Source organism: Emiliania huxleyi (assembly GCF_000372725.1).
Source record: "Emiliania huxleyi CCMP1516 chromosome Unknown EMIHUscaffold_121, whole genome shotgun sequence".
In the NCBI taxonomy this organism is placed as follows: Eukaryota; Haptophyta; order Isochrysidales; family Noelaerhabdaceae; genus Emiliania; species Emiliania huxleyi.
This window is the reverse complement of record NW_005201381.1, coordinates 138,662-163,992: the sequence shown is the minus strand read 5'-3', so window position 1 is coordinate 163,992 and position 25,331 is coordinate 138,662. Positions and strand designations below refer to the sequence as shown.

Here is a 25,331-nt window from a genome sequence, read left to right as displayed (position 1 = left end):
CCGAGTGTCGGTCCCGAGTGTGCGGATCGTGCGTGGATTTTGCGTCACATCATTCGACCGGCTTCGTCACTTGGGCGAAATTCAATTACGTTACCTTCTTGATCCGAATTACGTTATAGAGGGAGAGGACCGTGAGTGGAGGAAATCGAGGGACGCGTTTCTATTCGCCTCTGCCGCTCGGGGAGGGAGCGAACGGGCAGGCAGGCAGGCGGCAGGGCAGGCAGAGGTGGCGAGAAGAGAGGCAGCAGCAAAGAGAGAGAGGGCGAAAGGAGAGAGGCGGCAGCGGCGACGTAGGCGGCGATGAGAGAAGCGGCGGCAGCGGCGGTGGCTGGAAGCGGCATGAGAGACGCGGCTGTGGAGGCGGGAGTGGAGAGGCAGCGGGAGGTGGAGGCGGGGACGGGAGGCGGGAGTGGAGGTGGAGGCGGGAGAGGCGGGAGGGGAGAGGCGGGAGTGGAGGCGGGAGGAAGCGCACGTGGATGCGCCGCCAGAGAAACGGCACGACGTGGAGCGCGCGGTGGGCCCAGTACCTACGAGAAGGTGCCGAGGACGGTGCCCTGGGGGCTCTGCGGCGGCGGGAGCCGGAGTTGCGGAATCGTGTGGTTTCACATGCCAAAGGAGAGGAGGTAGTGGTGGGCCACAAGACGGGCCAGCCGGACCGCAACCTACAGCGAGGCTCAGAGAACGGCTCCGAGAAGCCTCTCGTCGCCCTCGAGCGTGGCCAGCTTCGTGTCGCCGGTGCGCCAGCCAGCCGAGAGTCGAAGGCGGGGTAGAAGCCCGGCACTCCGTAGTACCTGCAGGGCAGTGTGCCGGGACACGTCGGGCAGCGGCCGCGGGTAGGCCACACGGGCGTGCCGAAGGCGAGGCGATGAGAGGTGGTGCCGTGCGTAGGTGCGCGTGGTGGGGACGGGAAGGACGTGTGTCTCAGAAGTGTCGCAGACAGTGCCAGGACGAGCGTGAGCTGCGAGAGGAGCGTCATGCGGTCGTGGTAGACGAGGGCGGCGAGCTGCTCGCGGTCGCGACCGCACAGATCGCTCTCCGCCTTGAGTGCGTGCTCGCGTGGCGGCTGCGTCCGCCGCGCAGGACAGGCGAAGAAGACGGCCTCGAGGTATGCATTGTAGACGCGCCGCGTGAGCGACGCAGCCCACAGGAAGGCGGAGAGCTGACCGAGCCGCATCGACCCAGGCACGTCGACTCGGGACGCCGGGAGCAGCGTCGCCATTGCGGTGAGCGTCAGCAGGACCGTCAGCTCGATGGCGGTGTTCAGCCAGTCGGCCGACAGCAGGAGCGAAGAGAAGTGCGAGCGCCACGGAAGTTTCTCCACTGGCTCGCGGAAAGAGTAGACCGCCGCCGCGGCCGGCGAGGCGGCAGGCTTCTTGACAACGCTCGCCATGACGGCGGACGCGGTGCACGTGATGGTGTTCGACATGCACAATACGTGCCAGGTGAATCGCGGGAGAAGTCCAGAACCGACGCTGGGTTCGCCGGGCATTAAGAAAACAGAATTCCGGCACGCCGCCGTTTCTAAGCCTTTCCACACCCCTCGCCCACCCCATGCCGTGGTTTCTTAGCTCCGGCCGGCACTCAGGCCAGAGCCGGCCCTAATAAGGATTTTTAGGTAAGAAAGAGCCCTGCCTGGAACGGGTAGGAGAGAGAGATTTTTAGAAGCCAACAAGAAATGTGGCATTCTTCTTAGATGGGCGGGTGCAACATCGACACCGCCTTCTCGCGCGCCGACAGCGACTTCTCCATGTCGCTCCTCAAGAACTGGCGCACCCTCGTCGCCCACAACCCCGACTTCGCCCACGACGAGGGAGGTGCGTCCAAGTACCCCGCCATCGCCGCAGCTATCGCCACCTACGAGTCCGCCCTCTCGGACTGGAAGGAGGTGTGCGAGAAGCGCGCCGCCCGCGACAAAAACAAGTACTACACCGTCCGCGGCGGCTACCTGACTGAGTTCTACCCCAAGAGCGTCCCGCTCCCCGAGCCCGAGTCCCTTCCAGCTACCGACGCGATTCTCAATGGCACTTGCAAATCCACGTACCCGCGGCCGCGGGCGCTCGCTGCCATCAAGAATCACAAGGACTGGTACGCGCACCAGGAGCTCGTCAAGGCGCGGGATGTGCACGTCAAGAACAACCCGTCCCTCGGAGACAGCGCCGTCAACAACCGCGAAGCCGCGCGCTTCGTCTCCGCCTCAACGCCTTTCGCCGGCAAGGCCTTCGATGTCCGTGTCGACGGTACGTACGCCACCGCCCTCTCCTCCGACACCCTCCAAGACGAGCTCCAGCGAAAGCTCGGCCTTTGGCTCTCCGCGGCGCTTCCCACCCTTCGGGTCGCGCTCGAGCGGGGCATGCCAGTCGATTTCTTCGGCGACTACCTTTACAACAAGGCCCACCACCGGCGGCCCCACGACGGCGTCCTCGCCGCCTGGGCGGACGCGATGCGCGCCCCGGCCAACGCGCCGGTCGTGCACGGCGACAAGGAGAAACCAGAGCTCACCCGGCAGTACAACGAGGGGTACAAGGTCGACCTCGCGGAACCCCACGCTGGCCCGGGAGGATGCGATGAGGTGAATGAAGTCAAGCTCTGGACGCCCCTCCTCAAGACCTCCTCGCCGGGCGTTGGCAACGCCTCGAGTGGCGGCACGCCCGCCTCCGTTGGCCACTCCTACGCCTTCGGCAACACCGAAGAAAAGGCCCGCCGCCTAAACATGGGCTGCAAGGCGCGCGGGCAGCCCGGCCAGCCCTTCTCCCACAAGACCGGCCACGGCTACGTCAAGGCGCATCGCGGTTTCTACCACGACGCGATCTTTGTCAAGCGCAACAACTTCAACCTGCTGCTCCACGAGACGTTCGGCGGCGGCTTCTCGCCCACCGCCGTTCTCAAGCTGCGCCGCCTCGCGCGCAAAGTCGCGCGCGGCAGCGTTGACCGCACGGCCTACTCGCCCAAGTACTCGCTCTCTTTTATGTCCCACCATGCAGAGCGCATCTCTCTCTCTGTTGTGCGAGGCGTGAACCGCGCCATTCGCTCTCACCTGGCAACCCTGTCTGCACGTCTCGCGCGCGCGTGAACAGGGCTCCAGGCCCCAAATTACGTGTGAGTGTTAGAGTTGTTTGGTATTGCTAAAAATCTCTCTCTCTCTCTCTTCTTCGGGTAGGTGGAGTGCTGGCATCATTACACAGATGGAAGCAGGAAGCTTCCATCCCGGCGGTGTTCGAATCCACACGAGCCGAAGGTGATGGGTTGTGGGCTTGAGACTGAAGCTCACCCAGTGAGGAAGTGAGTGAGGAACTGCTCGGTCCGGCTCTGATCATGCTGACCAAGCTCCTCTTCGGTTACTTACAGGACCGTGTTCGACGTCGTCGAACAGTGTTCGACGTCGTCGAACGCAACTTCGGAATGGCCGTAGGCGTAGCTCCTCTCCACGAGCGATTCAGACGAGAGACGACGTACCAAGTGTCGATTCTGTATAGAATTGCGAGGCGCACACGCTGGTGCAGGCGGCGAGTCGTCGATCCGACTCGTTCCGCCGATCGCCGTGCAAAGCTCGCTTCGGCGAGCTCTCACGCCGCGCGTAGGCCCCTACCTAAGGGGCCTAGAGAACACAACCCCCTCTCTCTTTTCTCCCAGTAAGCTAAAAGTACAAATACAATGACGTCCCAGACGAAATCCTTCATCGTTTTTGCGTCCCGGACGAACAGCGGTTACGTTTACAACCCCTCTCAACTGTAATCGACCTCAAACTTGCATCCCGCAACTCCCATCGTTTGGCTGACGCGAACCCACCGTCGCGCCCTTTATCCGCGCTATGGCGGCTGTCTCCTCTTGCACATTCTACATGCTCGATGCAAAACCGAGCTTTTGTGTCTAGAGAGCCCTCCTCAACCCTCAAAGTTTTCTTCCGGCCGTGCTCCGCGCCTGACTCCTTGAGCGTCATAGGCGCCTGTCCGCACATGTTCTGCAGCGTAGCGGGTCGCGCCGCCCCCACGGCGCGCGGACTGGGAGGACCCTCTCGCGCCCCTCTCCCTTAAGCCGATAGCTCCCTCCCGCCCCGGCCGCGAGCCCGCGGCGTTGTAGCCTACACACAGACACCTCTCCGCGCCGTAAAGGGTGGCGTGCAACGTACTACTAGGATCAGCGGCGAACGAGCTCATCTTTTTTTGCCCGTCCCGGACGAACAGCGGTTACGTTTAATCGACCTCAGTCGCATCCCGCAACTCCCATCGTTTTGGCGCGAACCCACCGTCGCGCCCTTTATCCGCGCCATGGCGGCGGTTTCCTCTTGCACATTCTACATGCTCGACGCCGATTTTGTGCGCTACTTCCACGGCACGTACCTGCCCTTCCTTCAGCAGATCCGGGAGGAGCACCCGCAGGCGCTCGTCAAGACCACAATTGACTATGCCGAGGCAGTCAAGGGCACCCACCTAGAGACAGCCCTCAGTGTCTCGCACCGCTGGATGAAACCCGATGAGCCCGATCCCGACGGCGAGCAGCTCAAGGCGATCAAGGCGTTTCTCAACTCGCCGAATGGCAAGATGATCGAACGCGTCTGGGTTGACAGCGCCTGCATGCCACAGGACCAGCCTAAAGGCTCGCGCAGCGCGGAGGACACGGCCTCCTTCGAGACGATGCTCTCGGAGGTGAACCTGCTCTACCTTGGCACCACCGTCCTGATACTCCTCGACCTGTCCTATGTGTCTCGCTTCTGGACGCAGTTTGAGTCGTGGCTCGCCATGCAGCACATGACTCCGGGCGGCCTCAAGCCGGCGGTGGGCACCATGAACGAACGGCACCACATCATGTGCATTCAGAACGCCGCTGCGCAAGCCGAGCTGTACACCCGGGTGCAAGTTGAAAACTGGGCCACAAAGCCGCCGCACGAGGCACATGCCTTCCTGTCAAGGCCAGACGTGACTGTCACGAATCAGAGCGACAAGGAGGGGCAGCTGCCAAAGATCAAGGCGCTCGACGCGACTGTGCAGAGCACGTTCCTGGCGATCGCGTGGGAGTACGATCGTGAGCTGGAAGCCAGCCGCGAGGTGTTGTCGCGCGCCGAAGCGGCGCTGACAGCGTGGGAGACGGAAAATGATGCTGTCGCCGGAGAGAGGAACTCGAAACGGGTGGCAGTAGCGACGGCTGCGAGCGTTGCTGCCCGTGCGCAGGCGGAAAAGGGAAGGCTTGAAAGAGCGATCGAGCTCGGTATTGTCCCAGTGAGGTTGGACGCGTGCGCACAACTCGAGGTGAGCGTGAGGTGCGGTGACGCCGCTGGCGAGGGACCAACTGCTTCGATCGAGCCTCCTCCGCCGCCGCCGCCGCCGCCGCCGCCGCCGCCGCCGCCGCCGCCGCTTGAGAGCACGTGTGGTGCCACGCCGAGCAGTAGCGTGATTCCTGTCCATGTTCGCAAAGCGGTTGCGCGAGGCCACGAAGCGACGGTGCGGGTGTGGCTCGAGCGCGGCGGGCGGGCGAGCGCGACGTACGAGGATGGTGATGTTAGCGACATCTCTTTGCTGATGCTCGCCGCCCGCCTCAGACGCGCGCGGCTGGTTGACCTGCTGCTGCAGCATGGCGCGGATGTCAACCAGCAGGCCAGCAGCGGCCGCACCGCGCTAATGAACGCCGCCTACTGGTACAAACATCCCATTCTGCTCCGGCTGCTGCGGGCAGGAGCAGATCTGAATGCGATCGACACCAATGGCAACACTGCGCGACATTTTGCTGAGGCGAACGGCCACGCCGACTGCGCGCGCATCCTCGAGGGGTGGGGGGAGGCAGACCATAGCGATATCGTCGTCGAGGCCAGTCAGGATGCGGCCCCGACGGATGGCGAGTGGGAGGGGAGGTCCATTCACACTTGTCCCATCTGCCTCGATGGTCTCAGCAGCGCGCAGGCGCTCGGCTGCGCGCACACATTTTGCGGCCAGTGCATCGCGCGCCACTGCCAGCAGGCCTCCCCTTGCTGCCCGGTATGCCAGCGTCCGATTCCGCCTGAGGAGCAGCGCGAGTGTACGCGTCTCATCCCAGTTGGAGATGGAGTTGCAGTTCGCCGTCCGCTTCGCTCCGCTCTCCGCCGCCCGCTCTCTGCTCTCTCGCGGCTACAACTTTCTCTTTAGCTGTTGTTTTCCTGAGCTGTCCCGCCCTGTGACTAAAGTCGCCGTGAAGGGTCGGAAAACATGGCCATTTTTCAACATGACCATTTTCCCCACATTTTGCCCGAGGCGCCTTCGGAGGGGTGTGGCACCCCTATCCCAGCCGCGCGCGAGTTGAGCTCCGATTTGCGCTCTTTTTCGCACACGCCCGACACTAGTAGGTGAGGATCGACCATCCTCCGCAAGCAGGGCTTCGTCTGGCGCGTCTTCGTCGAGCGGTGGTGCATCTCCCATGCTCCCCCCGCGCCCTCCTCGCAGCCCGCCCGCGGCCGACACCGACGCCCTCACGGACTCCCCTGAGTCGTAGGTGCGGTTTTTTTGCGTGCCCCCCGTCGATACGGGGCGCTGGGCGATGGCTGGGCTTGTGCCGGGCGAGCTGGCCCCTCAGTCGGCCGCGGAGCGGAGGTGCGAAATCGAGGCGGCGCAGCCCCTGCGCGCAGCCTGTCCGGCCGGCGCGCGCATGGTTCCGTAGCCCGTCTAGTGCCTCACTGACCGGCTCCAGCGCCACGGTGTACGTGGCCGGTGTGGTACTGGGGCTGGGCAGCCTTGGGGCCGGCGGAGACCGCCGTCTAGCGGTCGCCTCATTGTTTGACCTGTTTGTATGACCATACTTTGAGCCTTAAATATTCATTCGTGTTTGGGTCTCTGAGGTCGATACTAGCGTCTATAACTTGCCACAAGCATGCTTTACAAAAGTCCTGCTGAGCGGGACTCGCAGAACCGCCGTCCGCGCGCGCTGTGAACAGTGCCATGGTCGAACGTTGTTCGACGACGTCGAACTGGTGTCGGTCCAGTAACCGTCTTTGTAGCTCGATCGGTCACACCGCCACCACCGTCGAGGAGAGGGGGGACGACACTGCTTCGGCAGCGTGCACCTCGATCCTGTACCGTGTTTGTTATGACACCCCCCCCCCCCCTGAACACTCCAGTGAGGGAGGGCGAGACGATCGAGGGGTCCCGTACCATCCGGAATCGACCCTATCCAGTGCTCAAGTTGCTCAAGAAAGAGGTAAGCTGCGGTCCGGAGGGCGATGCCAGAGTCTGCCGTCGAGTCGGCTCTCTGGATGACGCAGGCGAAGAGAAATTTTGAGCTGGGGCTCCCGTTCAGCGTTCACACTCGTGTCTGGCCTGAGTGTCTGGCCCTTTTCTCGGGGCCGCGCCTGCGCGCTGCGGCGCGCCGGGGTTTCTTAGATTTTTGCGGCAATCGCTCGGCGTGGTTTCTTAATGGTACGTTTTCTTAATGCCTGCAACCCACTGTAGGGGGTCTGACGCGCGCCAAGAGCGGCCGCACACTGCTCGGTACCCCCCCTTCTCATCATGGCCGACCCCCCCCCCCAGCAGAGCTCTGGTGCTGGGGGGTGCTGGCAAGTGGCAGCTCTGAACGGCCTTACAGACAGCTGAGCTTTTTTTCGCCGGCTTGCGCCGCCCAGTCGTCGGCAAGGTGCTGCATATGAAATGGCTTGAGGGCGAGCTGCATGGCTTCCACCACGTCGCCGCCCGCCATTGCGGCGACGCGTCGCGGCGGACCTGACAGTTTTGCCGGGCGACGGGCGTGCGCGCGCGCGTGCGCGTTTTCGAAAAAAGAAAAGGCTGGGCCACCTTGATGACTTCAGTCGATCGATTTCGACGAGCGAGCGATCCGAGGATCGAGCGGGGGATCGATAGGCTAGGGAGATCGATCAACGTCAGGAGCCGAGACGCCCGAGTGAGTGGCTCACTATATACGGCTTTTAGATTTAGTGTGGCGGTAGTACAAGATTGTTATGACCCCCCCCAATGAGCACACCAGCGAGGGAGGGCGAGACAATCGAGGGGTCCAGTTCAGTGTGGGATACTCTCAGCGGATCGCGATTCATGTGGGCCGGCTCCTCGGCCGAAACTATCCTCACGCCACCTTCTCCAGCGTGTACGTGAAACTCTGCGGCGCAGTCAGCGTCACGGTGCGGGTGTGTGCGCGACCGTCGACGAGCATCGTGCCTGCCGTCGGTTTGCCATGCATGAATCCGGTGACTTGGTACGAAGCGGTCTTGGCGCCGATGTCGAAGCTAGTCAGCGTGAACTGGTGTGCATCTCCGTTGCTGTATTGCCGTGTCATCGAGCTGAAGTCCGGTGAGATTTGCAGTGTGTCGAAAATTGTGCCGTCCACAAGGGCGCACCCGCATAACATCGGCTTGGTCGTTCCGCTTTCCATCAGCGAACCTCTCGCATGCGTTTGTTGAATGTGGAAGGAAACCGGGAAACAAGGTATCTTGATACTGCCCTGCCACACACCTGGTTCGTCGATGATCGCCATGAGATCGGGATTGTCGTCGCACGGCACGGCTGCAGCGGTGGGCACGGGCGTGGCCAGCACGACTGGAGGCAGCTCCTTGACCTCCATGGATGACGAAGTCGTTGTCGAGCAGACGATTTTTTTGGGGAGGGTACCCATTCGCTGTTGGTGGCGAACCGACGCTGCTTGACCTGCAGCGTCGGTTCGCTCTCGTCACGGTCGGGCGTGCGAGGCTCCTGTGCCTCCGGTGAAGCCGATGCTCAGCCCTCTCCCACCGTCGCGGTTCGCCCGTCACCTCGCCTCTCCGCAGGGTTCATCTCTCGCGCCGGCTGCATCTCTCTGCCGGTCGCCAGCACCCGCGCCACCGACTAGCTGCACCGCCACTCGCGACGCGCCACCCACCCTCGCTCACAGCCTGCATACGCTACTCCCGCCGTGCCTTTGCTACCACATGGATCGCATGTCACTGCAAACGCGCCCGCAGCCGCGCCGTAAAGGTCTGCCGTGCTGGCTGACGATCTCACTCTCCCGCTCCTATTGCATCTGCCTCCCGCCTCCCAGCTCACATTTCACACCGCAGTAGGTGCTCCGGTCGACGCTGCCGCCGTTGCCACCTATCTGTCACCGCTCGTTTGATCATCGATGCCACGCTTAGCGGCAGCGAGATCCGCATTTTGAGCCGAGGTTCATTCAACTTGCCTGGTGCGCTCTTGCGCGTGCCTTCAAGATCCACAAGTCAATTTGTACCAGAAATCCAAAGGTGGTGCAAAATGGATATCTCAAGATTGGCCTTTAGTTCGCGCACATGCTCTCCGCCGCCGCCGCTTACCTGCTGGCACGCCACCGCCCCGCGTCGCTAACTCAAGCCTCCCTGCTGCATCTTCGCACCCCTGCCACATGACTCGATCGCCGTCGCTGCTACCGCCCTCTCCGCCGCCCTCGAAGGCGCCACCAGCATTACGGCCGCCTTCATATCTCATTGATGCTGCCACCAACGCCACCTCCTCGATTCTGTGCCGCTGCCGCGGCGAGGCGCCGTCGCCACGATCGCCGCCAGCGCTGCTGACAGCCTCGGAGCGTCGCCGTGGCCGCGTTCTGGTCTGCCCACGCTTCCCCTAAAACGTCTAGGACGAGCTCAGAGGCTAAGGGCGCGTCCTGTGGGACCATCTAGCTCTACTGGGTCCGCGACGGCGGTCGGCGCACCCCCGTCTCGAACGTGTGTGCTCTCTGTCTGTCTGTCAGCTGTTTCGGGTAAGTCGTTTTGTACCGGATTTCAATGTTAGTGGCAAAACCGCGGAACCAAAAATGGCGTTTAATTTCGGGCCCCTGCTGTCCGCCGCCTGCGGCGACGCTCCGCGCCGCTTGGGGCGCCTGCGGCGCCCCTGGGCGCGCTGCGCGCGCCTGTTTTGGGGGGACTACCAGCACCGAAAAGTGCCATTTTTTTGAGCTACATGTACAAGTGAAGGACAAGAAGCGAGCAACCTCGAGTAATATGCCACGCGGAATCGACCCTATCCAGTGCTCAAGTGCTCAAGTACAAGATAGACTCACATGGTCACAAGTCTTTAGTAAAACGCCAGCACTCGAGTCTCGAGACACGACGAAGGTGTAATATTGGGCTCGAAGGCGCGGTGAACACAACCGCCTCGAGCGTACCGCTCAAATACGAGCCGAGGGGGGAGGGGGGGGCGGCGGCGAAGAGGCGGGAGCGCTGGGTCCAGTGCGCTCTGCTGCTGGGGGGGTCGGGACCCCCCCCCCAAGCAGCAGCGCTCTGCTGCTGGGGGGGTCGGGACCCCCCCCCCAGCAGCACGCTCTGCTGCTGGGGGGGTCAGACCCCCCCCCCTAGCAGCAGCGATGACTTTAGATGTGAGGGGGGGTACCGAGCAGTGTGCGGCCGCTCCAAACAAACCGCCCTACTACCTACCTACCCCAGGCCGCGCAGCGAAGTGAACGAAAAAGATGAAAATAGGCGGTACCTACCTATTGCAGGGCCCTTTTGGGCCAAACCAGACCAACCTACCTACCTATCTGGCAGGGGCCAGCCAGTGGGGACAGACCCCCTATCCGGGTGGAGCCGGAACCCTGGTCCGCTCCAGGCGCATTTTGTATACCGCGCAGGCAGGGGCTGGCTGGCTGCGTGGGCCCCCACCACCGGACTCCGTCAGGCTCGCGTCTCCCTGCCCGCGCGGGAGCTAGGGGAGCGCAGTGTGTGTCTATGTCTGTGTCTGCGTCTGCGTCTGCGTCTGTGTCTCTATGTCTCTGTTGTGTCGTGTGTGTCGTGTGTGACTCTCACGGCAAAGCGCCTCCGCCTCCGCGCCCAATCGAGACACTGTGACAGAATTCCTGCACGTTTGCTTAAAACACACACACACACAGGTCATCACACACTGCCAGTCAGCGCCATCGAGAAGAAGACTCTGGCGAGCCAACGCAGCCCAAATCTCCGCAAGAGCCTAGCGGTAGCGCAGGCCCGCACAGCCACAGGCACAACGCGCGAACTCACCACGCCGTTTTCTGAGCCTTAGCGCAGCGCGAACTCGCCGTCTGAACCTAGCGCAGCGCGAACGCCCTTGCTCCTGTCGCTGCGCAACCCTAGGCGAGCTCCATTTTTTTCCGGGGTTGGTATGGTACCATTTCGCATTTAGAATCCCCAGCGCACTTTGGTCATCTTTGCGTTTCCGGAAATTTCCAGGGAAACTAGAGGGTGTTTGGTGCTCCATTCTGGCTGATTTTGGTCCCAAACCAGCTGATTTCCACGAGTTTCCTCGGGAAACTAGAGAGGAAACGAGAGGGTGGTGTGTGAGAGAGAGATTTTTAGCAATACCATGGTGTGGGAGTTGTTTGGTGTGTGTGGACTGTGGAGAAACACACGAGACGGGGTGCGCGAGGAAACATGGATATAGCCTTTAAGGTCACGGCCCAGAGGGGTGGGGGGGTATGGTCCTGAGTCAGCCCTACCATACCCCCAAGCAAGTCCGAACCCCGGCAGCTTGGCGTTAGCTTCACGTGAGAGTGCGTACAATCGCCGGGCGCAGAGCGCGTGGCGCGCAACCGGCAGTTCGCCTTGCTCGCTTGGGGCTCGCCGGCGAGAATCTGACCAATCGCCAGTCGATGCGTTGCCAAGTCTCGCCCGACGAGACGGCGCTGCAGCAGCTGCACGACCAGACGGGCTGGACTCCAGGTGCCGAGCACATCCGGCCCGACGCGGCGTCGCGGGCGCAAAAGGAGTTGCTCTTCTCCAACCTCGACACGATGTGGGCCTCGCCAGGAGACTGGGTGAGGACGGCCGCGCGCGCAACGCCAAAGCCCCGCCCTCGCCCTCGTCTGACGCGCCGCCGCCCCCGCCGCCCAGGTGATGCACCAGGTGTTCTCGTCTCCCACGCAGAGGCGCGCCGACGGCAGGCGGTGCGTCGTCGAAGCGCCGCCGCCCGGACGCTTTGCGCTGAGGCCGCAGCCCTTCCCGTACCTCCTCCCGGTGGGCACGCAGCACCTTGTGCTCTGGTCGTCCTCCCCGCGCGCTGCGACCTCCGCGGATGCCATCACGGCGGCGATCGCCGACGCGCTCGACGCGGAGCATGGCGGCGGCAGGAGCGGCGGCGGCGGTGACTTTGTGTGGTACGAGAACCCAAAAAAGTCGGTCGTGGACGCGAGGCTCCACCACGTCCAGGTGTTTTGGCGGCCGCCGCCGCAGCCGCCGCCGCCGCGACCGCAGCCGCCGCCGCTGCCGCCGCCGCAGGGTCTATGGCTGCCGCAATACGCGCGGTCGCAGGAATCACCACCGTGCGCGGCGGCCGAGTCCCTCGTCGAGATGGGGTTTGCGCTCGCCGACGCGCGCGAGGCGCTCAACCGCTCGGGGAACGACATTGCTGCCGCGGCGGGACTGCTGGCCGACCGCGCTGCCACGATACACAATCCTTTCTTGTAGCAGCAGCCTGCTTGTGCCGTACTCTGATAGTCCGATAACTACATAACTTTCGGGTGTGTGCATGAGTGCATGGGGACCATGGTGCCCTCTTGGACGATCGGCTTTTGCGTTGGGACGACTCTCAGGTATAGAGCTGTCAAAACACAAAAGAGCGATACGGCTTACGGGTGTGGAGGGTGAGTTGAACAGGGGTTGTGCGCCAAGCCCTTTTGCTCGGCTCCAGCCGGTAGACAAGTCTTGTCATCAACAGAGTAGAAGGATCTGACCTCGGGGCCGATGTGACCAAGCGCTGGTAGCGTAGTTTTACCTCACACCCATGATCTCACAGTGTGCCGGCAGTCGCCGAGCAGTGTCGCTCACACAAGCCGCAGCACAAGTGACTGAGGGCCAGTGAGGGCGAGCCCATCGCTGTCACAGCTGTGGCAGCCGCACAGTAGGCTGTGTCAGCTGTGCAGAGTGTGTGAGCAGCAGAGGAGCTGCTCTCCAGGCTTCTGTCGCAAAGAGCTGCATGCCACCGAAAGCGCTGTCGAGGTTCGCCGAGCGCGGCGCAGGTTGAGGGAAGCCGCCACCGACGAGCGCGTTGGAGTATTCACTCCGGACAAAGACGGCCGCACGCACACGAGCTGCGGTCGTGCGGCCGTCATAGCGGCGAGGCGCGGGACCGTCTGTGGCGAAGTGGCGAAGTGGGTCGCGTCCCTCGTTTTGTTCAACCCAGCATCCACACCCTTTATTTAACTTTGGAGTTTGGGCCTAGGAGTACGGCGTCTTTGGTGCAAGCAGGGAAAGATCCTTCCCCGCTGCTGCTCCGCTGCAGCCTCCAGTCGCCGTGCGGCCTCCGCACCCTCGGCGTTCGCCTCTCGCCCTGCTGCAGCATCCGTGCCCATCTCGGGCAGCTGATCGCCGAGCGCCTCCTCAAAACATGCGAGAATCTCGTTCAGACGGCCAGTCTCGAGCACGTCGTCGGCAGCGCGGATGCTCGCCCGGCCGGTCGGCCCTCGAGACCTCACAGTGGCGGCCGCCTCTGACAGCGGCGGCAGCCTCCCAAGCTGCACGCCGATCATGCTGCGCTTCGCGAGCAATCGCGTAACGGGAGGCTCGCTGGCTTTTTGTGGCTTTTTCCGCGGCTTACGCCGGCTTTTCCCGCCCTTCCACCCCTCTCTTGGCTTTTTTCTCGTTTTTTTTTCGATAAACGAAAGAAAACAGACAACCCACCCAAGAGGGATGGGAGGACGCGGCCCACGCCGCCACCACACAGAGGGATTTTAAGGAGAGGGGTGTGATGCGCTAGCCGTCGCCCACCCTTGGGCGTCCGCCTCTTCCTATCTCTCTTCGCAGTCTCTCGCCGATTCTCGCTGCAACCTTCATGCCACCTCGCGGTCGTCCCACTCTCGTCGTTCACGTTCTCTCCGTTGTCGCTTCTTCCTCTGTCGCGTCGCTCTCCTCTGCCTCGTTCTGCGACGCCGCCGCCGCCTGCCGCTCCCTTGCTCTCGCGGCTTCTCTCGCCTTTCGTCGCAGCTCTGCCCTCCTCGCGGCATACATACCCTCGTCCCTCGAGTCTATCGAGCTCTCCTCGCGCAAGGACGACTCTTCTGACGCCCACTGCGATCATTTGCCGCCAAGTCATATCGTTGCTCAGGTCCACTCTCTCCTCGAACACTTGTGCCTCCACGGATGATGCTGGCGCTCTGTGTTTACGATGAATAGTTAGAGGCTGCGCAGGCCTCCCCCGGTATTTTATTGGTCGATACGAGTAGAGCCGCATTATATGAAAACCCCAGAACGGGTCGGACACCGTCCCACCGTCGCCTCGCTACAGACGTCACGCCCCCGCGCGCGGGGTGGCGCGAGAGCGGAGAGGAGGCAGGAGCTGCTGCCGGGGCGCGTCCCGCGCGTGTGTCTGGGCGGCGAGGGGACCAGGGGTGCCCCCCCCCCCCCCCCCCCGCGCGCGCTGAGGGCTGTCAGCGGTGGGCCACCTCTCGGCTCACGCCGCTGACCCCAGCACCCAACTGCATGCGTGGGGGCGCCCGCGGCGCAATCCGAGTACAAAAAAAGCGAAAGTGTGCACAGGCTGTGCGCACCCCGGCCCGGACCGTGCGGAAAGGCTCCCCAAGGGCCAAGCACCCCTCAACGGCCAAGGGGAAGGCCGTGGCCGCCGCCGCCAAGCCCCAGGCGGTGGCAACCGTGGTGCCGACCGCGGGATTTACAGGGGAGGCGGCGGCCACCAAGGAACCGCGGCCAAAGGGGGGCAGCGGCCAAGCCCGCCCGCCAACGAGGCGCCCCCGCCATCAGAAGGACCCCCCCCCCAGATGGAAGGCGGCGGTGACGGAGGCGAGGGTCGAGGCGGCGGCGGCGGCGGCGGCGGCGAGAACGGCGGCACCGAGTTTGTCTCGGTGAGCGGACCGGCGGCGGGAGGAGGAGCAGCGGCGGCGCTCTCGCTGTTGAGCGTGCTGTTTTGAGCCTGGGATCCCATGTCACTGCGACCGGCGTGCCCGGGAACGGAGATCGCGCGCGCGCCGCATTCACGACGCGCGCGCGATCTTCGCGGAGTCGGGTCCCCAGAGGGCAGCGGTCTTTTTGGCCGACGTCCAGCGGCGCGCAAGGAAGCAGGCGCAGCGCCGGCGGTGTCGCGCTGCATGGGCCAGCAGGGTGCAGTGGCGAGGGGCGGCGGGCTCGGACGTCCACCGAGTCGCTCCGCGCGCCAGGCGGAGCGCGCGCGCGGGCCAGGAAGCTCTCAGCAGGCTGAAGAGGACATCTGCGCTTATTGCGGGGCGGGCGGGACTCCACTTTGTATTCGGCACACGCCTCCCTACAGGTATAAATACCGGCGGAGCTATTTAAAATTCTTCTCGTTGACGAGCTGCGATTGGCTTCCAATGCTCACCCTCTCTTTAGCCGTCGCCGCGGCGGCGGAGAACGAGCCGCACTATCACAACGGGAAGCTCACGCGCTACGAGATTGGCCCGCCCTCGGTGCTGCTCTCGCGCTCCGACGAGGAGCGGCTCAGCTCGGGGAAGCCGGTGATGCAGGCGATGGAGACGGGAATTGTTGGCGCGCGGCGGCTGCTCATGGTGCAGGATATCGCTGCGCCGCCGAACGTCGTGATGGAGTGCGCATGCGCCCGGGCCACCGCCGGCCTCGCGCACCGCCCGCGCGAGCGCTCGCCTGAGCGCCCTCGCCCGCCCTGCTGCGCGCAGCCGCATCATGGACTTGGCGCACTACGACAAGATGGTGGACGGGGTGACGCGGAATGTGGAGTACAACCGCGAGCAGGCGCGTCGCACGCGCGCGCGGCCGGCCGAACCCCGCCGCTCCCGCTCCCCCCCCTCCTCCGCCTCCTCCTCGCCCTTGCGAGAGCCGCGTCGTGCTCGCTGCAGGAGGGAGGGCTGCAGAGGATCAAGACGACGTACGACATCGCGGTGCTGCACATGAAGATGAGGTACTTCATGGAGCACGAGTACGACCCGGAGAAGCGGTGCATGACCTTCCACCTCGACTACTCTCGCCGCTCCGACATCGACGACTCCGTCGGATACTGGCGCGCGACGCAGCCGAGATGCAGCCGAGACGCAGCCGAGATGTGCAGCCGCGAGATCGCCGAGGGTCTCTGTCGGATACCGACGCGCGAGACGCTGCCGAGGCACAGCCGAGAGGGCGGGCGTAGTGTCGCGGCGCGTGGCAACGGCCAGCTCGCGCCCAGCAGTGCTCATCTCGGCTATGGCTCGGCTATGGCTTGGCTATGGCTCGGCTGTACCTCGGCTGTGTCTCGCGGTGCAGGTACGTCGAGCCGGGGGCGGGGCGGGCGAGCTCGCGTCTCTGCTACGCGTGCGAGTGCAAGGAGGAGGCCCCGTGAGGTTGCAAGGAGCTGATGAACTAGGCCAGCCTAGTTGGCCAGCTAGCGTCTCCACCGACTCCTGTGCTTCTCACATCGTTGTGATGGTGGAATCAATGCATCAGGCGAGCTCGCGGGTGTACTACTCGTGCGAGTGCAAGCTGCGCGGCTGGGTGCCGTCTCCCGTGTACAATGTGCGGGCTCTGCCCCCCTCTGCCCGCCCCCTTGTCTCCCCGGCTCTTAGTGGCACCGCCCCTCTTCTCTCTCGCTGCCACGGCCCCTCTTCCCCTCGCAGGTGCTGACGAAGGAGGCGCTCTCCAAGGCCACGACGTGGGTGGCAGAGGAGCCCCAGATGCCACACGAGTTGCCACGAGTTGCTTGCCCCCTCCGAGGCGGCGAGTCTCCCACCCTCCCAAGGGAAGCTCGTGACGCCTCACGCGTACACACGGGCAGACACAGGCAGGCAGAGAGAGCCCTCCGCCTCCCCACGCAGCCACACCGGCGGCGGCTGCGGAGCAAGAGGCGGACGCACAGACAGAGAGCCCTCGCCACACCACGGGGCCAGACAGTCGGAGCACCCTGTCATTCGGCGCGCTGTCAACCTCCTCTGTCGCCCTCGCCGCCCTCGCCGCCGCCACCCAGCCCACCGCCGCCCTCACCCCCTCCGCCCTCACCGCCGCCGCCCTCCTCCCCTGCCCTCGCCGCCGCCGCCCTCCTCCACCCTCCGCCCTCCCCGCCGCCGCCCTCCCCGCCCAGGCCAAGGAGTCTGTCAAGGAGTGGCGCAACCAGCAGCAAAACGACGGGCTGCTCCAGTTTGTGACGGGTCTGCCCCTCGCCTCGACCCTCACCTGTCCTGACCCTCACCTGTCCTGAAGCAGCGCTTACCCTCGCCTCGCCTCGACCCCCCCCCCCCCCCCCCGACAGCCGCCCCACTTTGTCTCCCGATTCGTCGGCGAGCGGCGTGCCGCCGCCGTCCGCTTCGTCAGCAACCGCCGGATTGGACGGAAGCTCGCTGCCGCGCCGAGCGCGCCGCTCTGAGCCGCCGCCGCCGCGGCGTCGCGATTTGAACTCACGAAGAGGACCCTTCCATGTGTGTCGCGTGCGTCTCGAGGGTTGGCGAGGCGAGGGGGCTGGAGCCTTTCTCTACTCTGGGATGTGGGGGGAGTACGGCTACGGGAGAGGGGGAAAAGTGCGCCGGAGCCCGGACGAGTATAGGCGGACGAGAGAGGCAGACGCACACGCAACATTATGGCATACTTTCACGATCACGTTTCACTTTCTCTACGCTACTGCCCTATACTCGCGCGCCGCGGGGGACGCGCACAGCCACAGGGCCGTAGAACGAGCGCAGGTAGTAGCAGGTTGACACACACACACGACACAGCTGCGACACAGCGATCACAGGCGGCGCGCCACGCGGGTCTCGGTAGCCAGAGACTCAGAGCGAGACCTGCGTGCGACAGTCCGTTGCTGCTACGTGTTATAAAACAGAAACCGGGCGGTGGCGCGAGAGGCGCGTGTCTCTCCAACGCTCGATCTCACACACGTCACCGACCCTCTCTTTGGTCAGACGAGCGGCCGCGAATATAAAGATCCGCTCAGGGCACGCGAAGACGCGACCGTGGGGGGATGGGTGTCCCAAGGCCCCGCCGCGCCAACATACGTAGGAGCGAGCGAGCGTGCTCCACCTTGCCGCCGCAAAGGGTCTAGGACATCGGGGCCGCGCCAAAGCCGCCGCCTGGGGAGACGCCGAACAGCTTCAGCACCAGCAGCAGCCACACAGCGATGCCGCCAATCTGCGCAGGCCCGAGACCGAACCCGTCGAGGGTGCCCACGGTCTGGCCGGGAAGCTGTTTGAACAGTGCGCCGCCACTTGTGCCGCTCGTTGAGCCGCCGCTTGCTTTCCTCACAACCTTCTTGGGTGCCGCGCGCTTGATAGGCTTCTTCGCCACCTTCTTCTTCGGCGCCGCGCGCTTGACAGGCTTCTTCGCCACCTTCCTCGCCGCCGCGACCGGCGAGCCCAGGCGGAAGGCGACGGGAGCAGCTGTTGCTGGCGCGGCGACACTGGACCGCACGCCGACGGGCACAAACGCGGACGTCGACCTGCGCGGGAGGAAGAGGGCGTCTCGCGGCGCACGGCGGTGGGGATGTGCGTGGATATTGCGCGCGCGTACGTCACGGCAACGAGCAGCAACAGCAGGCGGCTCATGGAGAGAGAGACTGCGGAATGAAAAAGGAAGGAAAAAAACGCGTCAGAACTCGGAGTGCTGGGGGGGGCGACAGGGAGGATGTGGCCTTGAGTTATGTGTACGCCTACTCAGGGTGTGTGGCAGCCAGCTGGCTGTGTGTCTTGTGAGCCTGTTTGTGTCTGTGTGTCGCTCGTGCGTGTCGCCATCATAGACCAGAGTTCATCCCACCATCGGCACCGTATTCGCCCACAGCACGCCAAGATATTCATATTGGTCTAGTGCACACATCAGCTCAGCGTGACCAATATCTCCAGCCTCCTTCATCGCTTGGCTGCTGCTTGGTGCATGGGGTGGAGCCAACACTTGCAAGTGTGAAGTGAGTGTCAGAGTGTCGGAACTCGGTGGGAGCATCCGTCCTTATCACGTTCACACTCGCTCGGAAAAGTGAAATTTCGTTTCACATGAAATGTGAAGTGAAAGTGAAAGTGAAATCGATTCGCTGTTTCCATGTGAAATCACGAACCCTGGCAGGCCCCGCCGCACGCCGGCGACACAGCTCCAGCGGCTCCAGCTGTCGAACTGACCCGCAGCTCCTCTCAGAGCGGGAACTGTGACGAAAGTTGATTGAGGCGGTTGTCAGGAATCATCATACGGATCACACATGGTGGCTCTCTCATGAGACATGACAGTGCAACCAAACCCCCCCCACAAAGCACAATATGTGCCTAATAAATAAAACCCAGCCCACAGACAGAGACACTCTGTCTCTCTCTGACACACGATTGCGCAATAATATTAATATTATGGGGGTCCCGTTCTTCGTTCATTTTTCATACTACCATGCAAAATGAACAAACCCACAAAGAGAGTTGCGTGGCCTGTGCCTCTCGGCTCGAGTGCGCGCTACTTGAGGGTCAGGATGTGGCATCTTCCTACCCGCCGAGTGGACCCTCATAGCCTCACCGTCTGCACCACGGTCGAGTGTCCGCACTCGCTGCAGAAGCGCGCCGCCGGGGCCAGCCTTGCGCCGCAGGAGGGGCACTCTCCTCGCAGATCGGCGTCGCCCGCGTCGCCCGCGTCGCCCGCGTCGCCCGGCGCGGCGAGGACGGCATCCCAGTCCGTGGGCCCAGACGCGGCGCCCGCCCCGTCCGAACCCGCCCCGTCACCGGCGGCGCGCGCGCCTGGAAGCGAGCCGCGCAGCCTCGCCAGCGCGTCGGCGGCGTCGTCGTCGCCGCCCGCGCCCTTCCTCTGCGCAACCTCGGCCTCGTGACGCTGCTGCGCCCGCTGCAGCGCGGCCTCCACCTCGTCCAGCCGCGCGCAGACGGCGCCCGCCTGACAGCGAACAACGGCGGAGGCTAAACAGGGAGAGGCTCAGACGCGCGCGGCGACGGCGCGCGCACCAGGTCGGCGATGACGCCGCGCGCGAGGTAGGAGGACGCCTCGCCCGCGGGACCGTCGAAGCCGCGCGAGTTCTCGTCGCCCGCCGCGCGCTCGTTCAGCCAGACGGTCCGCGCGCCCGCACGCTTCGCAGCCGCCAGCTGAGGCACCGTCGAGCAAACGTGCACCCACTGCTCGATCGCGGCCGCGCGAAGCACCTCGGGCGGCGCCGCCGGCTCGCCCGACGGCGTGCACGGCACGACGCCGTCGAGCGCGCCGCACGCGACCAGCGCGGCTGCCGCAGCGCCCTCGCCGTCGCCGCCACTCACGGCGGCCAGGTGCGACACGCCGCCAGCCCGCAGGGCGCGGAGCGTCGCCTCGGCGGCGGGCCGCGGAGCGAGCAGCTCCGCGCCAAAGGTGACGGCCCGAGGCGGGCCCAGGTATGCGATCGAGAAGAGGAACGCGACTGGCATGCGAGCGTTCCTGGCGGTATGCGTGCGCCGATCACCCCTAGCCGACTGTACCAGTCAGTCTGTCAGTCTCACGTCCGGGCACCAGAGAGTTCTGTCGGGTGTGTGGGCACAACAAGAATTTACCCCGGTTGAGCACTGGATAGGGTCGATTCCGCATGGTACGGGACCCCTGACAGCAGTGTGGGGAAGAGGAGAGACGGACAGCCTTTGGGGCGGGCATGTGGGGAGGAAAGCTGCCGAGCACGTGGGAGCCGATAGACGCGGAGAAGTACGCGCAACTCGCATACCTACCTACGCAAAATGGCGAGCGCGAGCGATGCGCAATCGCGACGGTGCTTAGTACTATGCGACTGCAAACCCGCGCTGCAGCAGATTGAGAATGCGCACCGCGAAGGGATGCCAGAAGGCCTGAGGGACTGGGAGAGAGGCGGTTCTCCTACCTAGAGGGATTGCTTACTATAGATCGAAGCTAGAGGCGGTGGTCTTCATGTGGGTGCCAGCACACGTGGGAATAGCCTGCAACGCATACGCCGACGCGGTGGCGACAGCATACCTCGGAAATAACGACACGGAGGACGCCTCGAAAGAGGTGCGGAACGCGGTGCGAACTCGGCCATGCACGTTCCGGCGAGGGCGGCAGCAAGAGTTGAACCGCGGCGAGGGCGGCAGCAAGAGTTGAGTTCGCGCCAGCAAGAACTCGAGGGCGGCAGCAAGAGAGAAGCTTGACAAACACGCGGCGAGGGCGGCAGCAAGAGTTGAACGGGCGCCGCCTGACTCAAAACGGACACAGCTATATTTCTGAGTACTGAGACGCGCGAGGGCAGCCTCCTTAAAGGCAATGGGGTCTAGATTTGGAGCGCTCGCCGAAGAGGAGTACGACAAAATAGCGCCCGTGATTGCCTGCACGCTGCCCGCACTCACGGACTCCATACCCGAGAGAAAGAGAGGGGAGCTCGCAGGAGAGGTGACGAGTGAACTACAGGTAGTGGGGAAGGCAGCCTCGATCGCCATACAGACATGGGTGCGAAACAACGACAAGACCAAGGCACGGGCAGAGGAGCGAGAGAAGAATATAGGGTGGATAAAGAGCCTGTTCACGGCATGGAGGGTGAGCCACGATGAACGTAATGAACGTAGAGCCGAACGGGAGGAAGCCGGGGAAGACGAACCCGAGGAGGACGAAACACCTGTGGTAATCCCGTCGTCAGCTGTCACGATACACCCGAAGGGGACACCAGCGCCAACATCATCCGTGGAGGCACAAGTGTTCGAAGAGAGAGTGGACCTGAGCAACGATATGACTTGGCGGCAAATGATAGCAGTGGGCGTCAGAAGACTCATCCTTGCTCGAGGAGAGCTCGATAAACTCGAGGGGCCAAAATATGCCGCCAGGCGGGCAGAGCTGCGACGAAAGGCGGGAAAAGCAGCGAGAGCGAGGGATCGGCGGCAGACGGCGGCGGCGTCGCAGGACGAGGCCGAGGAGAGCGACGCGACAGAGGAGGAAGCGACAAGAGAGAGAACGACGAGAGTGGGACGACCGCGAGGTGGCATGAAGGTTGCAGCGAGAATCGGCGTACGGCGAGGGACTGCGAAGAGAGATAGGAAGAAGAAGCAGACGCCCAAGGGTTAGGGTGGGCGACGGCTAGCGCACCACACCCCTCTCCTTAAAATCCCTGATTCCCTGTGTGGTGTATTTTAAGAATTCTTTTAGAAAGCCGCCAAACTCAACATTGAGCACTTGAGCACTGGATAGGGTCGATTCCGCGTGGTACGGGACCCCTCGATCGTCTCGCCCTCCCTCACTGGAGTGTTCACTGGGGGGGGGGGGGTAACTCAACCTCCCATGCGTGTTTGGGGCTTCTCCTCGTCTCTTTCCCACCTACAGGAGGGGCGTGGGGTGTGCGCGCGGCGCGGTGCGGTGTGTGTGCGTGTGTGTGTGTGACCCTCTTTCTTAGAGAGAGATTTTAGAAAACCTTGCTTCTTTCTTATAACAACGCTCTCAAAAAAGAAAAAAAAGGCGCCTCGGCCCTGGATGTGAGGTTACTGATTGCACTCCAAGTGCTCCAAGTGCGAGAGTCGTTTGCCCTACCACCGGCGAGATCGGCCTCCCTTCATCGTGAACTCGGTGATCGTGTTGGGTCCACTAGGAGGGCGCGGTCAGCACCGCGCCGGATCTCTTCTGAGAGCCGGCGCGGATCGCGGATGCGGCTCAAGGCTCTGCCGGCGGGTCTGTGGCCTGGCGCCTGCCAGACTGCGGGTCCAAATACCCCGGCGCTCGCGCGCGCCACCGCCCCCGGCGCGGGGTGGGATATCAGTTCGTGAGTTCTGTGTCCCCGTCCCTGTGCTCCACCTTCTTCTCCCGTGTCAGTCAGGCCCTGAGAACCCCACTACATAGCGCCACCTCGTGAGCTGTCCTGTGTGTGAGCTGTGTGCTGTGTGTCCAGCAGTCCGGGCCCGGCGCTAGGGCCGCCGGTGACAGTGTGCCTCGTGTCGGCTGCCGAGCCAATCGTGTGCAGCGTGCGTGTCACACACACAACAAACACGCGCGCGTGAACAGGGCTCCAGGCCCCAAATGACGTGTGAGTGTTAGATTTGTTTGGTATTGCTAAAAATCTCTCTCTCACACACAACACACACACAAAACACAAAACACAAAAATCTCTCTCTCACACACACACACACACACACTGACACACACACACACAGTGTGTGTGTGTGTGCGTGTGGGCCCGTCCTCCATGCTATCGAGTAGGAGGTGCATTCGTGTTTACCGGTAACCACGGGGACCGTCGGTCCCGGGCGTGAACGGAAGGACGCCCGCGCTGAGGTTGCGTCCTTCTCTCCTCGCGCAGCGGTCGCTCAGGCAGCAGGGACGCGAGAGAGCCGCGCGATGCCGTCCGACCAGGACGAGGCCAACCACTACAGCGAAATTAGCGAGGAGATTTATCCTCTCACCCCGGCCCGGTCGCCTTCCACGGCGGCCCGCTCCAAGCGGCAGCTCGCCGAGGCTGCCTCGCCGCTCACGTCGCCGCCAGCCGCGCCATCGGCCGCGCCGGCGGTCATCAGGTCGCAAACGCCAGAGCCCGCCGTTCGCGCGGCGGGCACCCGGGGCGGTGGCGGGAGGCTGCCCATGGACGTCGAGGCGGTGTGGCTCTCTGGCTCGCCAGAGGCTGCCCAGGTGAGTCGGGTGTGGCTGACCGAGATCGGGTCGACGTCCAAGGAGTTCTGCGTGGACGTCTCGCTCGCGAGCGGCGTCACCCTCACCGTGCCGCACATGAGCGACGACAACGACGGGCACTGGTTCTCGCTCGCAAAGGACGCCGCCACCTCCCAGCGGCTCCGCGCCCTAGATGCGGTGTTAGATCCGGTGTACCCAGATCGTTGTATCCCGACTAGCACGCGAGAGCACACGCCCTCGGCGGTATCCAGCCGTGTGCATTTCGTCGCCCTTAACCGTCCGCGCGATGCTCTGAGCTGACGGGTGCGCCCTGGCGGATGTCTTGGTGGCGTGTCTTGGCGGCGTGGCCTCCCGCCCGCTTCGAGTCGTGAACCCTAGCCCTACCCTACCCCTAGGCTCCTCGCCCGCTTCGAGTCTCGCGAGCTGCCGCCCTCGCCGCTGGAGCTGCTGCTGCGGCTGGCCGCTTCGCCGTTCGCCAAGGAGCTCTCGAGCACACAGACAGACAGACAGACAGACAGACAGACAGACACGCTCACACACACACACACACACACACACACACACACACACACACACACACACACACACACACACACACACACACACACTCACTCACTCACTCACACTCGCACCCCGCTCACCCACGCGCACCGGGCCTTGGCACTTTGAATGCCGTGGGGCTCTTGTCTCAGACGCGGAGCCGCGAGGGCTGCCCTTGCCCCACCACCGTTGTGTGTGTGGGCGGTGTGGGGAGGTCCACCTTTAACTTACCTTAGGAGCTCTCGACGCTCGCCGTCCTCTCCTTCGCCGCCGCTGTCTCGCTCGGCGCTCGCGCGAGCGGGCAGGGCGGCGGCGGAGGAGGAGGCACCCTCGCCCTCGCCCTCGCCCTCGCCCTCGCCCTCGCCCCCCCTCCCCCCTCTCACCCCTCACCCCTCACCCCTCACCTCACCAGGCCGGCCGCCGCCGCATGCCTCACGCGAGCGAGTGGCGGCGCCGCCAGCGACGGCGCTCGAGGCGGTGGCCGGGTTTTGGCCGTGGCTGCTCGGCTGCGCGCTCGAGCGGCTCTCCGACCTGCCTCTCCTCTCCCCGCGCAGCGAGTCGGCGCCGTCCGGCTGGGCGAGGGACACTTCCGAGACACTTCCGAGACACATCCGAGACATTTCCGAGACACCTCCGACACACCCCGAGACATTTCCGAGACACCTCCGAGACACCTCCGAGACACCTTCGACACGCCTGCGACGCGCCCGCAGGAGCGGCTGCTGGTGGTGTCGCTCTGCGCGGCGTTTGCGGCGCGGCTGGTCGCGGCGGCGCGGGCGTGGTTCCCGCGCGTGCACCAGTACCAGCTCTTCCTGCAGCACTGCGTCGAGGGGGAGGGGGAGGTGCCCGACGGGCGCATCGTCGAGCGCGTCTCGACGCGCACTCTCTTCCACGAGATCATCGTCGGCTTCTCCGCGTGCGTCGCCACTTGCGGCGAGGGCGGCGAGGCGGAGGCTCCAGACACGAGCTGCTCGGACAGACCCGTCTCCAGCACCCCTCACACTTGCTCTCTCTCTCTCTCTCTCTCTCTCTCTCTCTCTCTCTGTGTCTGGATCTCGCGATCGCGGACGAGATGCTCGACGAGTCGGACAAGGCTACGCTCGACAACATCAGCCTGCATCGGATGCCCTTGGATCCGGGCGCGAGGCCGTTGCCCGCCGGCGGTGCGTCTTCCAGCGTGCCGAACCCCTTCTCCAGCCCACCTTGGGGAAAACAACTGCGGCGTTGTTCTCGTCGCAGAGTGCCTTTTACTCTGATGTGGGCAAGGACGAGCACTTCCACTTGGATACGACGCCGGGGTCGTCCTCCCGACGAGGATAGCACTAAGCCGTCGTCCACGTTGTGCCTGCTGGGTCGTGCTGCTATTACCGCAACGTCCGCTGCTGCTACCCTCGCCCTT

General features: G+C 64.0%; 7 protein-coding genes across 7 annotated transcripts in view; 3 read left to right on the top strand and 4 right to left on the bottom strand.

Annotated features, from left to right (window-relative positions):
* Window positions 1-1,426, bottom strand: part of EMIHUDRAFT_454784 (hypothetical protein) — a gene marked incomplete at its 5' end in the record, with an annotated part of 3,052 nt that extends 1,626 nt beyond the window's left edge. Inside the window, one exon of the mRNA XM_005790159.1 lies at window positions 939-1,426. Coding sequence (XP_005790216.1) covers window positions 939-1,426 — 488 coding nt within the window. The remainder of the gene's footprint in view (window positions 1-938) is intronic.
* Window positions 1,427-7,867: 6,441 nt separating this feature from the next.
* EMIHUDRAFT_440258 (hypothetical protein) lies at window positions 7,868-8,535 on the bottom strand. The gene has a single exon (XM_005790158.1). It carries the CDS (start codon window positions 8,527-8,529, stop codon window positions 8,035-8,037), a length of 495 nt encoding a protein of 164 aa, XP_005790215.1. The 5' UTR covers window positions 8,530-8,535; the 3' UTR covers window positions 7,868-8,034.
* A 6,671-nt stretch (window positions 8,536-15,206) lies between these two features.
* On the top strand, window positions 15,207-17,473 carry EMIHUDRAFT_440256 (hypothetical protein; the record flags this gene model as incomplete). Its single annotated transcript, XM_005790157.1, has 8 exons — window positions 15,207-15,452; window positions 15,541-15,616; window positions 15,721-15,881; window positions 16,121-16,150; window positions 16,306-16,369; window positions 16,471-16,512; window positions 16,932-16,999; window positions 17,085-17,473. Coding segments are annotated over exons 1-8 (1,062 nt in total), but the record flags the coding sequence as incomplete, so codon positions are not given.
* A 160-nt stretch (window positions 17,474-17,633) lies between these two features.
* On the bottom strand, window positions 17,634-18,400 carry EMIHUDRAFT_440253 (hypothetical protein; the record flags this gene model as incomplete). The annotated part of the gene is made up of 2 exons (XM_005790156.1): window positions 17,634-18,278; window positions 18,350-18,400. Coding segments are annotated over 2 exons (588 nt in total), but the record flags the coding sequence as incomplete, so codon positions are not given.
* Window positions 18,401-19,181: 781 nt separating this feature from the next.
* On the bottom strand, window positions 19,182-20,214 carry EMIHUDRAFT_454780 (hypothetical protein; the record flags this gene model as incomplete). The annotated part of the gene is made up of 2 exons (XM_005790155.1): window positions 19,182-19,696; window positions 19,765-20,214. 2 exons carry the CDS (start codon window positions 20,212-20,214, stop codon window positions 19,316-19,318), a joined length of 831 nt encoding a protein of 276 aa, XP_005790212.1. The 3' UTR covers window positions 19,182-19,315.
* Window positions 20,215-23,052: 2,838 nt separating this feature from the next.
* EMIHUDRAFT_361927 (hypothetical protein) lies at window positions 23,053-24,509 on the top strand (the record flags this gene model as incomplete). Its single annotated transcript, XM_005790154.1, has 4 exons — window positions 23,053-23,554; window positions 23,792-23,875; window positions 24,172-24,253; window positions 24,342-24,509. Coding segments are annotated over exons 1-4 (784 nt in total), but the record flags the coding sequence as incomplete, so codon positions are not given.
* A 335-nt stretch (window positions 24,510-24,844) lies between these two features.
* Window positions 24,845-25,331, top strand: part of EMIHUDRAFT_454779 (hypothetical protein) — a 1,695-nt gene continuing 1,208 nt past the window's right edge. Inside the window, exon 1 of the mRNA XM_005790153.1 lies at window positions 24,845-24,879. The gene's annotated coding sequence lies outside the window, so the exon portion shown is untranslated. The remainder of the gene's footprint in view (window positions 24,880-25,331) is intronic.

Coding starts and splice junctions, on each gene's coding strand:
- EMIHUDRAFT_440258 (XM_005790158.1), bottom strand. CDS start 8,529: ATGGAGGTCAAGGAGCTGCCTCCAGTCGTGCTGGCCACGCCCGTGCCC.